This window comes from Ictidomys tridecemlineatus, chromosome 6, assembly GCF_052094955.1.
Source record: "Ictidomys tridecemlineatus isolate mIctTri1 chromosome 6, mIctTri1.hap1, whole genome shotgun sequence".
Classification (NCBI taxonomy): Eukaryota; Metazoa; Chordata; class Mammalia; order Rodentia; family Sciuridae; genus Ictidomys; species Ictidomys tridecemlineatus.
In genome coordinates, this window is record NC_135482.1 from 829,511 (window position 1) to 845,650 (window position 16,140).

At 59.5% G+C, this 16,140-nt stretch overlaps 1 protein-coding gene across 3 annotated transcripts in view; it reads left to right on the forward strand.

Annotated features, from left to right (window-relative positions):
* Ttll8 (tubulin tyrosine ligase like 8) overlaps nt 1-16,140 on the forward strand; it is a 46,587-nt gene that overhangs the window by 18,968 nt on the left and 11,479 nt on the right. For all 3 annotated transcript variants that reach the window (XM_078052318.1, XM_078052319.1, XM_078052320.1), the window contains 4 exons: nt 719-905; nt 11,803-11,951; nt 14,041-14,281; nt 15,458-15,893. In XM_078052318.1, the coding sequence (XP_077908444.1) occupies nt 719-905; nt 11,803-11,951; nt 14,041-14,281; nt 15,458-15,893 (1,013 nt within the window). The remainder of the gene's footprint in view (nt 1-718; nt 906-11,802; nt 11,952-14,040; nt 14,282-15,457; nt 15,894-16,140) is intronic.

Sequence of the window (16,140 nt, forward strand, 5' to 3'; positions counted from 1 at the left end):
CTTCTCCGATAGATCAGGGAAGAGCTGTTAGTTTTTCATGTGCTCAGCTTTTTCCTGTGAGAATGGAGTGTGACTTTCGTGCATAAATAAAATAAAGGTATGGTGTCCATCTACTAAAAACAAATTAAAAAAAAAAGGAGGAAATCTGAGTGCCCACGGTCATCTCTGCAGAAGTGTTGCTGGGAAGTCTGTGCCACATCACAGCTGCCCCTGCAAGTGAGTCCTGAGTCCCCCGTTGCTGCAGGCTCGCCCCAGGGCCAGGGGCGCATGGTTGTTTTCAGTCAGTACCCACATCCCTGATGCTGCCCAAGACTTGCTTTCACCCTGCACTTCCTGGGATTGAACAGTGGTCCTGAGGCCTGGGGTTCAGAAGGATGTGGTGCTGTGTGATGGACAGGTTCAGAGGCCTCAGGGACGTCTGTGCCTGTGCTCTGAGAAGCCGGTAGTGCTGGCGAACACCTGCAGTAGCCCAATGTGGTCATATCAGAGTTTTTGAAAAAGTTTTCCAGTAGCATCTCCTTGCTGGCAGGAGAGCTGTCTGGTTCTCAGAGGGGAAGGGGTGCACACCGAGCAGAGGAGGATGGTCCAGTGCGGGGAGAGGTCCCCTGCCCAGAAGGAGGTATCACCCTGTGGTGGCTGCGCAGAGGACCTCTGTGGCTGAGTGATGGCCTTTGTCCCCTTGGCATGGGACACACCAGCACCTGTGCTTGGGTTTCAGATCCTGAGGATGCAGATGAGAAGTTCAGGAGCCTCTCGGGGCAGCTTGTGGACACAGCCTGCAAGGTGTGCCAGGCCTACCTGGGGCAGCTGGAGCACGAGGACATCGACGTGTCCGAGAGCAGCAAGGAGGAGCTCTCCGAGGATGAGTGGAATGACCTGACCCAGCAGTACTACTCCCTTGTCCAGTAAGGCATGCCCCCCATGGCCCTGAGTGCAGAGGCGCGATGTGGGCACGTGCACTGGCCTCCGTTCCCCTGGGGATAGCAGGAGCTTCCTGGGGCCAGCAGCCTTTAGTGCTGGGCTCCTGTCTGGGCATCGGGTACCTGCCTGGGCACCTGGACTCCTGCCTGGATGTGTGGTGCTTGTCCAGGTGCCAGGCTCCTGCCTGAGCAGTGGGACTTCAGCCTGCGTTGGGCTGTGTGTCGGGGCTCCTGTCTGTGTGTCGGGGCTCCTGCCTGGTGTTGGGCTCCTGTCTGGGTGTTGGGCTGGGTGTCGGGGCTCCTGCCTGGGTGTTGGGCTGTGTGTCGGGGCTCCTGCCTGGGTGTCGGGGCTCCTGCCTGGGTGTTGGGCTGTGTGTCGGGGCTCCTGCCTGGGTGTCGGGGCTCCTGCCTGGGTGTCAGGGCTCCTGCCTGGGTGTTGGGTGTTGGGGCTCCTGTCTGGGTGTTGGGCTGTGTGTTGGGGCTCCTGCCTGGGTGTCGGGGCTCCTGCCTGGGTGTCGGGGCTCCTGCCTGGGTGTTGGACTATGTGTCGGGGCTCCTGTCTGTGTGTCGGGGCTCCTGCCTGGGTGTCAGGGCTCCTGCCTGGGTGTTGGGTGTTGGGGCTCCTGTCTGGGTGTTGGGCTGTGTGTTGGGGCTCCTGCCTGGGTGTCGGGGCTCCTGCCTGGGTGTCGGGCTCCTGCCTGGGTGTTGGACTATGTGTCGGGGCTCCTGCCTGGGTATCGGGTGTTGGGGCTCCTGCCTGGGTGTTGGGTGTTGGGGCTCCTGTCTGGGTGTTGGGCTGTGTGTCGGGGCTCCTGCCTGGGTGTTGGGGTTCCTGCCTGGGTATCAGGGCTCCTTCCTGGGTGTCGGGGCTCCTGCCTGGGTGTCAGGGCTCCTTCCTGGGTGTCGGGGCTCCTTCCTGGGTGTCGGGGCTCCTGCCTGGGTGTCGGGGCTCCTGCCTGGTGTTGGGTTCCTGCCTGGGTATCAGGGCTCCTTCCTGGGTGTCGGGGCTCCTGCCTGGGTGTCAGGGCTCCTTCCTGGGTGTCGGGGCTCCTGCCTGGGTGTTGGGTGTTGGGGCTCCTGCCTGGGTGTTGGGTGTTGGGGCTCCTGCCTGGATGTTGGGCGCCTCTCTGGGTGCTGGGCTGCCCAGGTCTTCTGCTGCCTGTCCCCCCAGTCCCCTGCTGGCTGTGGACAGACAGGAAGATACCCTTGGGTGCCTCTGGGTACCACCTTTATGTGTAGCCTCACTTGATCCCACAGCAGCCTGGCAGGTCTGAGCAGCTGCACCTGGCTGGCTCTGGGTAGTAGGTGAGGGACTGTCTGCAGGGCTGCCCAGGCCTGGGCTGTCCAGGATGCTCACTATCCCTACTGCTGCAGCCCTATTCACCACCCCGCAGGGGGCCAAGTCCTTCCCAGCCACCATGGGGGAGAAGAGAGGGGCGGAGGTGGCCCAGGCCCCTTGGGGCAAAGGAGGGGGACAAGCCCCCATTCCGGAGGGTCTGCTGGGTCTCCATGCCATCCCAGGGCATTTTGGTCCCTGTCCCTTCTTTCCTTCCTCCTTCCTGTCCTGCTGAGGCACAAAGTGGACCCTGTCTCTGGTGTGGTGTGCAGCGTGGGTGCAGGTGATGGGGGTGGTGAACCTGGCAGCCACATGCTGTCAGGAGGGGACCAAGCTAGCCCCTCGGCCTGGCCTCCTGGGAGGAGGCTCGCCTCTGCTTCCTGCCGGCCGGGGGCGAGAGGACAAGGGCCGGCCGGGCGGGTGGGGAGTGGACACGGCACTGCCGCTCTCTGGCCCCTGGGTACTCTGAAGGTACTGGCACTCCTCTGAGGACCTGATGGTGTCCCCTCCTTCTTCCTGAGATGCCGAGGGGACCTTAGAGTTGCCAGCCACATTTGGAGACTTCCGTGTCTCTCTTGACCCTGTGGCCGCTGGCTCGGATGCAGTGAGGTGGCCTTCTCTTCTGTGATCACGGGAAATCTATCTTCTGTCGTAAAGAAATACCCTCTTAGCCTCTTCTGAGTGATTCTTCCCTTACTTTCCACTTTTTCTGGTAAAGTACAGCGATGTTGGCCTTCTGTTTACTCTGTGTGTTGGGGGGGGGGGGCTACGGGGTAGAGCCAGGGCCTGGGGCTTGCTAGGTCCTCTCCACTGAGCTGCCCTGCCCTCCACACCAGTGTTCTTCAGTTTGCAAGGTATGGATCTTTCTTGTTGTTGTTGTTCCAACCTTTTGCTTTTTATCTACTGGTACCTTTATATTCAAAGTGTGTCACAGTGTCACTGTCATCCCAGAGACTTGGGAGGCTGTTATAGGAGGATCACATTCAAGGCCAAACCTGGCAACTTAGTGAGAACCTGCCTCAAAATAAAAAAGTAAATAAACAGGGCTGGGCTGCAGCTCCGTGGTAGGGCACCCAGGCTCAGTCCCCAGGGCTGCAGCTCCGTGGTAGGGCACCCCCAGGCTCAGTCCCCAGGGCTGCAGCTCCATGGTAGGGCACCTGGGCTCAGTCCCCAGGGCTGCAGCTCCGTGGTAGGGCACCCAGGCTCAGTCCCCAGGGCTGCAGCTCTGTGGTAGGGCACCCCCAGGCTCAGTCCCCAGGGCTGCAGCTCCATGGTAGGGCACCTGGGCTCAGTCCCCAGGGCTGCAGTTCCGTGGTAGGGCACCCCCAGGCTCAGTCCCCAGGGCTGCAGCTCCGTGGTAGGGCACCCCCAGGCTCAGTCCCCAGGGCTGCAGCTCCGTGGTAGGGCACCCCCAGGCTCAGTCCCCAGGGCTGCAGCTCCGTGGTAGGGCACCTGGGCTCAGTCCCCAGGGCTGCAGCTCTGTGGTAGGGCACCCGGGCTCAGTCCCCAGGGCTGTAGCTCCGTGGTAGGGCACCCGGGCTCAGTCCCCAGGGCTGCAGCTCCGTGGTAGGGCACCCCCAGGCTCAGTCCCCAGGGCTGCAGCTCCGTGGTAGGGCACCCCCAGGCTCAGTCCCCAGGGCTGCAGCTCTGTGGTAGGGCACCCCCAGGCTCAGTCCCCAGGGCTGCAGCTCTGTGGTAGGGCACCCCCAGGCTCAGTCCCCAGGGCTGCAGCTCCGTGGTAGGGCACCCCCAGGCTCAGTCCCCAGGGCTGCAGCTCCGTGGTAGGGCACCCCCAGGCTCAGTCCCCAGGGCTGCAGCTCCATGGTAGGGCACCTGGGCTCAGTCCCCAGGGCTGCAGTTCCGTGGTAGGGCACCCCCAGGCTCAGTCCCCAGGGCTGCAGTTCCGTGGTAGGGCACCCCCAGGCTCAGTCTCCAGGGCTGCAGCTCTGTGGTAGGGCACCCCCAGGCTCAGTCCCCAGGGCTGCAGCTCCGTGGTAGGGCACCCCCAGGCTCAGTCCCCAGGGCTGCAGCTCCGTGGTAGGGCACCCCCAGGCTCAGTCCCCAGGGCTGCAGCTCCGTGGTAGGGCACCCCCAGGCTCAGTCCCCAGGGCTGCAGCTCCGTGGTAGGGCACCCAGGCTCAGTCCCCAGGGCTGCAGCTCCGTGGTAGGGCACCTGGGCTCAGTCCCCAGGGCTGCAGCTCTGTGGTAGGGCACCCAGGCTCAGTCCCCAGGGCTGCAGCTCTGTGGTAGGGCACCCGGGCTCAGTCCCCAGGGCTGTAGCTCCATGGTAGGGCACCCCCAGGCTCAGTCCCCAGGGCTGCAGCTCCGTGGTAGGGCACCCCCAGGCTCAGTCCCCAGGGCTGCAGCTCTGTGGTAGGGCACCCGGGCTCAGTCTCCAGGGCTTCAAAGATAAACAACAAGCAGTTATGTTGGGCCTGCTGTTTGCCCATCAAACTGTCTTTCCATCAGTGCAGGCCAGGAGACCTCTGCACAGGATGCCATGAGTGTCCAGCTTGCAGTCTCTGTTCTGATGACAGATGGCCTCCTGCTTTCTGTCCCCACTGCCTTTCCCTTGGACACTTCTGCATCGCTCTGGACATCTTGGACTCTGATGGTCTGCCTCAGAGTTGTCTCACTGTTCCCTGGACAAGTGGGAGACTCCAGCAGCCAAACGCCCCTCCCCTGCCCTAGGGCTCCCTTCTGCAGGCAGTCACCCCTGAGGCGCCTCCATTGCTTCTTCTCCAGCCTGTGGTCCTCCCTATGTCTGCTGCCGAGTCTCCTGCGCTTCAAGTTGAGGGGTGAGCTGGCCTGCAGCTGGGGCGCTCTCTACAGAGCCTCTCCATGATGTGGCCAGCTGTGGCTCCCGCTGCCATGTCCCCAACTCTCTTTCTTGGGCTGCTTTTCAAGGTTTCCTCTTTCTTTTCCTGAAGCTTGACTTTGCTGTGCCTGGATGTGGCTTTCTTTGGTTTCTCTGTCTCAGGGTTTGGGGAGTTTTAAATCTAGGGCTGTCTTCTGTGGTTGAGAGAAGTTCTTGTCTGTTGCCTCCACAGGTGTTGCCAGGCCCCATTCCGTGCTGGCCTCCCCACGCCCACCGGGCTCCCTGCGGTGGGCTCTCCTGGTCTCCTTGCTCTGTTCTGAGGCCAGGCCTGGGTGTCTTCCACTGGCCTGTCTGAGGTCTCCTGGTTCCATCTGGACCCTGTGGCACGCCCGTCCCTGCTGGTGGTCTGCCTGGCTCTGGCACCAGGTCTGGGTTCCCTCTTGCGGCTGGTCCTCGTCCCCACTCACATTCTGCTCTCTTTTCCTGCTCCTTGGTTCTTCCTGCCCGCCAGACCTCATGCAGGAAGGAAGTGGGGACTGCTGTGTGTGACGTCTCCTGGGGCCATACCCTGTGGCGGTGAAGCCATGGCGAGGAGTTCAGGTCCTCAGCCAGTCAGTGCTTCTGAGCTGCATCTGCAGGTCCAGCTGACAGCTGTGGGTGGCCGTGGGCCAGCTCTGGGTCAGGTGTCTGGGGGATGTGAGAAGCCTGCCACAGGCCCGTCCCAGAGACAGCCTCCTGAGCCCCACAGCCGGGTGGCCTCACTGTTTCTGTGCAGATGGCCCAGGTTCCACTGAGGGAGGACAGCTGGGAAAGGCTGTGCGTCCAGCCCCCCTGGCAAGTCCCAGTGACAGTTCACATGGCCACGTGGCTTCTCCTCCCACAGTGAAGCCCTCCCCAGGACTGAGCCCCAGCCTGCAGCCAGAGAAGAAAATGCCCACCTGCCTTCGGAGGAAAGGCACCCTGAGCCCCTCACTCCTGCAGTCCACCCTCTTCCGCAGTGCCGTGTGGGTCAGCACGGCAGGTCCTCTTCAGGTTGTCAAGGGGCACATGGCCGCTGTGCCCACCTAGGCCACCTGGTGAGGAAGCCCTGAGGGCTCTGTGCCTCAGCTTATGGCATGCCCGTCCCTGCTGGTGGTCTGCCCAGTTGCTGTGCCTCCCTCCCTTGCCACTGCCCACGGCACTCGCCCTGCTCCCCTCACAGCCCCGGCTCCCTGAGGCGCCTGCCCTGGTCCACTGGTTCTGGGCTCCAAGCTGCCCGGGGCTATTCTCCGTGGCTTTGCAGGGTCAGTCCTGCTGGGTTTTCTGCGATTTGGCCCTTCCTAGAGCAGCTCCTGACTCCTGTGGTCCCTCAGCTGCGTCTGAAGAGCTGCTTTTGATATTCCTTCCAGGGATGATCTGCGGGTGGGACCCTCCCGATGGGACCCTCCTGGTTTCGCTTCTTTCTCAGCCGTTTCCTTCAGTTTTGAAGGACGCCTTCTCTGGAGCGAAGTCCTCCATCTGCGGAGTTCTTGGGTTGCTCGGCTGTGCCTTGCGACCACGGCTGCCTCACCCTTCAGCACTCTTCTGTCCAGGAGGCCAGGTGCTTTCTCCTGCTGCTCCGAGGTTCTGGCTTTGGTTTCAGTGGCTTGGGCGGCAGTCCTGGGGGGCCTTGTCTTCCTGCTCATCCTGTGGGGGCCTTGTCCCTCGGCTCTGGGGAACCGCTGGGGAACCGCTGGGGAACTGCAGGTGCAGTGTGCGGCCGGCTGCCTCCCCCTGGCCGCTGTGCCCTGCCCTGTGCCAGGCCCTTCTGGTCCACTCTGGATACTAGCCTGAGTCCTCCCTTCAGCCAAACACAGCCGTGCAGGGCGGCTCCTGCATAGTCACAGCTCACACCATCACAGGAAGACGCGGCCCTGCTGGCCCTTCCAGAATGTTCTGTCCTCAGTGGGCGTGTTCCCCATGCTCCTACCAAGGAGGTCGGTCTCTGCTGCTTCTCCTCACAGGCTCTTCAGAGCCCGGGCGCGTCTCCTGCCCATTCTTCAGGTGGTTTGTGGGATGCACTCAGAATCCTGGTATGGGGGGGTGTGGCCAGAAAATGATCTGCTCTTGGAGTCCAGTCAACCTGCATTTCTCTTTGGAAGTCACTGCAGAGAGCCTCGCTGCTTCTGGGCCCCATTCTGCCTCTGTGTGCTGGCCCGCCACCTCCAGCTAACTTGTGCTTGTGGCTCAGGACCCAGACACACCACCGCGTGGATGGCGAGGTGCCTTGTCATCGGTGGCCCTAGGGCCCTGTCACAAGCCCAGGACCGCGTCAGAGTTGCACAGAGCCACTATAGACACAGACTTTCCAAGGGAATGGTCTGGCCGGCTCTCCGGGAGTCCACATACACCTTGGTGATCATATGCCCACTTCTTCTATTTCAGCCTAAGTTTAAAAATATACTTATTGAGTCATAATTTGAACATAGGTTCTTGATTTTTAACATCTTACCAGTTTCCAAGCACATAAGAATCATGGAGCCCTTTGAATATATTCACATCGGTGAGTCCGTGTTAAAATGCATGCTGTGTGTAAGTAACGTGTTGGCTCGTCTTTATGTAGCCTACAAACATATGCCTGTTATACATAACACGGGCATAATTCAGATTAGAAACGAAGAAACAAAATCACCCCGTTCCACTAAATGCAGCAAGTACCCTGAAGACAAAGACTTCCAGAGTAATCCTTTAGAAAAACCCCAAAGGCTCAACTAGGTTCATGGGAGACCCCTTTTACATGTGACTGTGGGACACTCAGAATGAAACCAAGAGAAGACGCTCGGGGAAGCAGCAGCCAGGAGGCTGGTGTGGCTGCATCTGGTCAGAGCCAGAAGTGAAGCCTGACGGTCAAAGCGCCCACCAGGCAGGTGCAGGGACCATGCCCCACGTGAACGCCATGGAGGCATGGGCTCTGGAGAAAGGGCTAAGCCAGACAGCAACCTCAGAAGACAGGTGTGAAAGCTGCACATTTGGGAACCCAGAAACCCATTTAAAAGTGACCCATGGCAGCCAGGTGTGATCCCAGCGGCCAGGAGGCTGGGGCAGAAGAATGCAGAGCAAGGCCAGCCTTGGAGACTGGTGAGCCCTGAGTGAGAACAAAATGAAATTACAAGGGCTGGGAATGTGGCTCAGTGGTAGAGCACCCCTGGGCTCACCCCCGTACCAAAAAAGGAAAAAAGTGACCAGCAAATTCTGTCACCTTTGCAGAAGAGATAAAGTGATGGTTTCAACATACACAAAAATGATACAATTTATCCCTGTCCATGTTCAAGTTTTCAGCAAACCAGGAAGAGAAAAGCTTGTGGATGGGTGGTTTGTAACAATCCCACAGCTGATGCTTCTTAGTGGGATACACTGAAGCATGGTCCTGAAATCAGAATGGTCCGCAGATGCTCACAGCAGTCCTCTGATCAGCAGGCTGGCGTGTCCAGCAGTTGGGAGACAAAGAGCACAGGTGGAGAAGCTCGTTATTTGTAGATGGTGTGATGGTGCACATAGAAAATTTTAAGAAATTTAAAAATATTAGAATTAAGTGAATTTAACAAGGTCTCCGGACTCAAGATTAATACAAAGTCATTCTATTTCCATGTGCTAGCAGAGATGGTAAGACTAATATTTAAAATCACAGTATACAATAAAAAGCAACAACAGAGATCTAGAAATAAATGTAGCAAAACTCATTCAAGTCCCTAAACTGAAAGTAATAAGCTCAGAGGTGTCAGGTGCCTAATATATGTGTATGAGCGTGTAAAAATGTGCTCACAAATCAGGAGACTTACTGGTGTGGTTTGTTCCTCCAGACCAACCCAAAGGTCAACAGAATCCCAACTGAAATCTGGGCAGGGATTTCTTTGGAGGCAAGAGAAATTAAAGTGACTCTAAAATTTATACAGCAATATAATATTAATTTAAGACAAGAAAGGCTCGATCAAGAAAAACAAAATCAGGGGATCTCATGCTCCAATTTCAAGACTGAGTCTGTAGTAATAAGGTATATTGGGATAGAATAGAAGATCCATCCAGCGCGGCAGGACCGAGACCCCAGGAACTCATTCAATGGGCCATGTAACCCGAGGCCAGGCCCCTCAGTGGACAGCGCTGGGGCCACGGCAGCACATGGAATCCTGCTTCACAGACACACAAAGAGGAACTTGAGACAGGATGTGAGAGAGTTAAGAAACCAACACTGGGGCGACCTCCAGCCCCCAAGGGAAGATTTCCACAGTCCACCAGGATGAGAAGACCCATGCCGTGCGTGCTGTGGGCGTTACGAGCTGTTCGTTTCTCAGAAAGCGCTGCGTTGGGGTTCACTACGCGGCATCCCTGGAGCCCATGAGGCAAGGCAAGAAGGTTCAGAGGTGAAGTGACTGGGTTATGAGAGCTGTCACCTGGTCAGTGGGTTCACCCACCGGCAGGGCTCAGCTGGTGGTGACTGCTGGGTCACGGGGGTGGCCCGTGGGGTTTACACTTTGTTCCTGGTGCCGTGCCCTGAGCTGCTCTCCTCCTCCATGCCCATGGGGTGCTGCCTCATCCCCAGGACTGAACCTCTAAACCACGAGCCCCCACATAAGCTTTCCCTCCTCTTGTTCTTGTCGGGTCTCTTGGTCGCAGTGTGACCAGCCGACTGGAGCACTATGGACGGAATGGAAAGGCGAGCCATGCAGTGTCCTGGAGGACCGTGACAGCCCATGGGTCCGGTGAGGCCTCCCCTAGTCACTCTGAGGACTGCTGTGGGTCAGGAAGAGGCGTCCGAGGGAAACGTTCAGGAGTCCACAAGAGAAGGCTTCCAGATGCCCCCAGACAGGAGCGCTCGAGGGGAGAGCGGCTCCCTGGCTCCGGAGGCCACCCACCCCACACGTGTGGGCCCCTGCAACTCCCACGGTTCCCACAAACCCAGGCACCTGCACACCCGTGTCCAACCAGGCACCCGAGGCTTCACCCACGAGGGTGGACGTGTGTGCTCAGAAAGGCCTTGTTCCGAGAGCCCAGACCTGGTGCTGGCTCTGCTGCCCGTGGCGCGGCGGCCAGCCGAGCCTCGCAGCCTGTCCCCAGAGGCCATCAGGGTGCGTGTGTGGTTCCAGGTGTCAGTTCAAGGCAAAGCCGTCCAGGCGGTAGAAAGTCAGAACGCAAGTGGCTGCTGTCCACGGGGCGGAGTCCTAGGGAACCTGCTGAGGAGCAGCGTCTCGTCCTCCTCCCTCGTGGCAGTTGGGTGTGGAGCACTCCCCTTTTGGGGTAGGGGGTCATGCACTTGACCACATTTTCTTAGACCTCAATAAAAAGGAAGGTCCCAGGGGTCACGGAGGCCCCCTGCGTCTGGTCAGGAGGGTGGGCAGTGGAGTCTGGTCTGGGCTGCTCTGGAGAGGCCGGCAGGGAGCCTCAGGTGCACGTGTCCTTACGGGCCAAGGCTCCTGGGGTCCCCACGCACCGGGACCCAGTGAGCCTGGCCGGCTCACCACCCTGTCTCCTGTCGGGTGGGAGTGACTCCCTCTGTTCTCCTGAGCGGCAGGGTCCAGACCTGGCCTGTCGTGCCTCCTGAAGCCCGGCTGGGCTCTGGCTCTCAGAGCTGTGGCCTCCCAGCTCCCCTCCACAGCAGACCCAGGCGGGGCAGCTCCTAGAGGAGGGGTCCTTCCAGACCTGGGCGCCGCGTCCTGGGAGAGGCTGGGAGACTCCTTCCCCTGGGGCGGCCACTGCTCAACCCCCCCAGGCCAAAGCCATGGGGCAGCCTGTGGCCAGGAGCCACCTCACGGCAGGTCTGGGGCCAGCTCAGGCCACAGCTTTCTGGGCAGGGGCTGCACCTGCTGGCTGAACCTCGAGGCCCTCCTGCTCTACCACCCGAGAGGGCTCTCCGGGGAGTGGGGCCCTGTCTGCTACTCAGCCAGCAAGGCAGGGCCCTCACTCTGTCCCCTGCTCCCTGTCCCCAGCAGGCAGTCACTGCTGGGGCTCATGTTCTCTTGGCCCCCCAACTGCGGCTCCACAATGGTGGCCGCCCACATGGCCAGGGTCCCCCACGCTTCACTTTCTCCTGGGTGCTGCCCTCCCTCCCAGCAGGGCAACAGAACACAGATGCCCCTCAGCCTGGGTCATGGCCAGTGTGCTGGGCCCTGTGCAGGAAGAGTGGCCTGGTACTTCCTCCTGAGCTGCTGGGCTGCCACCCGCAGAGGGTCCCATGCCACGGGCTGCTGAGGTGCTGCATGGGAGCCTCTCCAGGTGCAGAGGGTTCTGCAGACTGAGCTGCTCGGCAGCTCCACTGGCCTTAGTGCCACAAGATCCTGGGGCCTCCTGGGGCCTCCTGGGTCAGGCCACTGCTGCCTGGCTCTGCAAAACCACCAACAATATCTTGGGGTCTGGGCAGCAGTGGACTCACAGGGTGGTCACTGGTCACTGGTGTGGACTGGAAGGTCTGCATGGCATGTCCATTTCTTACGGGGGACCATCGGACGCGGTGCATGCAGATAAAGCCTCTGCATAGGGACCTCCAGTGGTTCCCATGTGGCCCCAGGCCTGGTATCCTGGGTACACATGCAGCCAGATCCACAAGGTGGGTCCCCACTTCTTGACCTCCCTGTCCAGGAGCACTCTGGCAGGCCCGGGTCCCCGGCTGTGCTCTGGTTGGAAGGACACCCTGGCCTGCCCCAGCCGGTCCTAGACCCACGCGCACTGGGCATGGCCAGCTTTGCAGCCTCACGCGCTTTCCGCATCTTGCTTTGTAGTGGCGATGCTTTCATCTCCAGTTCAAGGAATTACTTTTCGCAGTGCCAGGCTCTGCTGAATAAGATCACTTCTGTGAACCCCCAGACAGAGATCGACGGGCTCCGGAACATCTGGATCATCAAACCTGCAGCCAAGTCCCGGGGCCGAGGTGAGTTCCCCGGGAACGGGTGCTCCATGGGCACGAGCCACCCTTGTTGACATCCACCCAGGGGGTGTCGGGAGCGAGCCGTGGTCTCCAGCTTGTGGCCCTGTGGGGAGGTGGGGAGCTGGGGTGGCGGTCACTGGGGGCTCAGGACTCACAGGTGCCTGGTGGAGGAGGAGGACGCACAATCCCGTCTCAGTGCCATGTTCAGGTCTGCATTCCCAGGTTAGACTGGTTTGTGGTCGTCCTTCTCTATGACCTTGGTTGAGCTTAGTGACAGGCTTACACCAGCCTTTGAAACAGAGGGTGGACGTTCATCTCAGGGAGAGCGATTCCTACACCTTAATTCACTAGCAAACTCATCCCTAAAACTCAGACTCTTGCTGGGTGTGGTGGCCACACCTAGAATCCCAGCAACTCAGGAGGCTGAGGCAGGAAGATCACAAGTTCAAGGCCATCCTCACAATTTAGTGAGGCCCTCAGTAATTTAGTGAGACCCTGTCTCAAAATAAAAAATAAAAATGACTGCCAGTGTAGCTCAGGGGTAAAGCACCCCTGAGTTCATCCCCAGTGCTGAAAACTAGACACATTAATTAACTAAAATAAAAACCAGCTTCTCTCTCAGAGCAGAGCCCTAACACTGCTTAGATTTTGTCTGTGCTTGTGGTTACTGCCTATTCAGGTTTTTTACTTCATTTTCTCAAATTACAGCCATTATTATATTCTGATTTTTTCCTAATGGAGTGAGTGTTTCTGTGTGTTTCGGTAGAACTCAATGTGGTTTTCTCATTTTACCCGTGTTTTCAATCAACCTTTGGTGGCGTTTTCCAGTTTTCCTGTTGGGCATGTCCCCCTTATCTCTGACTTGAGTGCTGAGCTCACTTGTCCCCAGTGCTGCGAGATCCCCTCTGTGGACAGCCTTCGCGGCACCCTCTTGTCTGTGATTCAGAATGTCCTCTTCTTCCTGGGTGTCCGAGTCAGCTTTACTTTTAGTTTGGATATTCCATTTGCATCCTGAGTTATTTTGAGTGGTTTGTTGATTTTTGTGATCTTAAAACATGCATTAATGTGTGGTTTTGTTGCCTTCCGTCCTGAGCCTCCTCTTGCCTGGCAGGTGGTCCACACCCCGTGTCCTGCAGACTTCTTTCTGCTCTTCTGCCCACCCCTGCCCTGTACTCTGCCCGTCCAGCCAGCCAGACCTTCCTCCCACTGCCTGGGCACCTTGACCCCTGTCTACAGCCAGAGCACAGCACTCCTCTCTGCGGGTCCCTGGCTGTGCTCTCTCCTGCCCAGGTGCTGGGCTCAGTGACTTCAGGAGTTGGGTGCCATGTCCTGAGCTCTGGTGTCAGGCAGGGTCTCCACTCCCTGGAACTGAAGGGACCCGTCTCGTGCCCTGTGAGGAGCTCTCCCTCCTGCCTCTGGAGTTCTGTGGACAGAGCGTCCCTCCACCCTGTGTCAGTCAGGATAGACCCAGGATAGACCCCTGGTGTCAGGAAACAGGCAGCCCCAAATCTCAGTGGCCCTCAGCAAAACGTTGTCACTCAGGCTTGTGGTCATTGTGGCTGGCCTGGGAAGACCACCAGGCGCTGTGCCCATCAAGTCCCCTACCTGGGGACCCCACTCCCTCAGGCTTCAGAGTTGTCACGGCAGAGAAAAGCAGAGAAAGGCAGGGACGCCAGCACACAGTGAGGCCTGCCCTCTGCCCACATGTCCCAGCCACTGCAAGTCACCTGGCCTCAGGGGGTGATGGGGAACCGCAGACCTGCCACGGCACAGAGAGAGAACTCAGGGACTCCACCTCCCACGCGCACCACGTCCATCAGGGCACCATTAGTGTCCTGACCGTCCAGCCCTCGAAGGCCCCACTGCCCCTGCCATGTCCCTCCTGGATCTCTGCATCCCCCTCTCTGGAGTGTGGATGGTGGCCCTGCAGTGGGTGAGCTGGGCACTAACTGTGGCTTCCTGCACTGAGGGAGAAGCTGCCCTGCCCAGCTGGCCGTGCTGTCTCCTGGTCCTGGACCCAAGGCCAGGTGGGCACTGGAGCTGAGCTGGGACCATAGAGGCCGTGCCAGGCCTGAGCTGTGGCCTCTTGCAGACATAGTGTGCATGGACCGGGTGGAGGACATCCTGGAGCTGGCGGCTGAGGAACTGCCCACCAAGGACAACAAGTGGGTGGTGCAGAAGTACATCGAGACGCCCATGCTCATCTATGACACCAAGTTCGACATCAGGCAGTGGTTCCTCGTCACAGACTGGAACCCCCTGACCATCTGGTTCTACAAGGAGAGCTACCTGCGGTTTTCCACACAGCGCTTCTCCCTGGACAATCTGGACAGGTCAGTGGAGGGCCGTCATGCCCACAGTGTGAAGCACTGGGGTGGGTGTGGGCAGGTGCCCCAGCTGCCGACGGCTCCGCACACTCACGGTCACCTTCCACCACCAAAGCACTGGGGCACCAGGCAAAGGCTCAGACATCCGGGAACAGGGTGCCCGGGTGGTGAACCCCACCTCAGCAGGTACCAGCCCGGACAGGACAGTGAGGGCCTGTCTGTGACTCCTAAGGCATGGTGCCATCCACACGAGCATCCCCCAGCCTCTGCCCGAACCAAGGCTTCCTCTTGCAGTTTTGTGAGTGGCCCAACAGAGACCTTGCTGGGGTGAACTCTACCCCGATGGGGGGGGCACACCCAAGTCCCACCTGTTAGGTCACACCTGGGGTAGGGCTGCTGGCTAATTGTCCAGAACAAGGGGGTCCAGAGGGAGGGGATCTGGGAACTCTCTGTGCACAGAACCCCAGGGAGCCCCCGCCAGCCCCACGCCTGCCCCACGATGCCTCACCAAGCCATGAGCGCCTGCCTGGCAGGTCCCACACCCTCGCTGAGCCTGCTCCGCCTGGACCGACAGGATTCCAGAGTCTGCCTGCGTGGCTGTGGCCGCCTGTGCACAGACCCGAGTGGCAGGCAGGCAGGGCCCGTAGGCCAGGGCCTGGCCCCACGGCTCTCTAGCTTCCAGAAGCTCGGACCTCTTTCCTCTCCCTCTGCCTCACATGGTAGTGCTCACGTGTGGCTGTGAGAGCAGATCCCGCCCCCAGAGCAGGTTGGAATTCCCAGCCCAGGGTGCTGGCCCGACACAGCTACAGTTCAAACAAACATGTCCTCCGTCCCCCATGTCGCACTTGGTAGTCTCCCAAAAGCTGGTGTTTACTTTGAATCCATTTAGAGCCAGATAAGAGTATAACTAAGATGTCACAGGATCTGTCTCACCAGATCAGCCCTTCAAGGGCCAGTGTCCCTGCCAACGTGCAGAAGGGAAACAGTCTTGGGGAGGTCGTGACAGTCCCTTGGGCTTCTGCATTGCCTCCGCACAATCCCCGTGGCCCCAGGGGGCAGAGCCTGAAGAACCCAGCCCACTAGCATGGGCCCCTCCTGCCACCACCTGGGCACAGCAAGGCCTGAGCCACCTGGGCGGGCGACGGAGGATGGCATCAGGCCTCACAGCACCTTGCCCTGCAGTGCCATCCACCTGTGTAACCACTCCATCCAGAAGCGGCTCAGGAATGACCAGGGGCGCAGCCCACTGCTGCCTGGCCACAACATGTGGTCCAGCTCCAGGTTCCAGGAGTACCTGCAGAAGCGGGGCCGTGGGGCCATGTGGGGCAGCGTCATCTACCCCTCCATGAAGAGGGCCATCACCAACGCCATGAAGGTGGCTCAGGACCACGTGGAGGCCCGCAAGAACAGCTTCGAACTCTATGGCGCGGACTTCATCCTCGGGCGGGACTTCAAGCCCTGGCTGATCGAGATCAATTCTAGTCCCACCATGCACCCATCCACCCCTGTCACAGCCCAGCTCTGTGCCCAGGTACAGGAGGACACCATCAAGGTGGTGGTGGACCGCAAGGTCGACCGCAACTGTGACATCGGCAACTTTGAGCTTCTGTGGAGACAGGTGAGAGAGCAGCTGCCCACTTTGGCTGCAAGCACCGGTCCATGGGATGGGTTTGGGTCCCAAGCTACAGCCACCTCCACTTCCTGTTCCTGGAAGCAGCTGGACAGAGCCACAGGCCACCAGCCCTGCTGGATCTTGGAGGACACAGGTCCAGAGCCCAGGTCTGGTGAGCCTGGTCCTGGTGTGCTCTAAGCGCTGGGCCTGCCCTGCTCCCCTGCCTTCAGTCTTCTCCGCAGTGAGCCAAGAG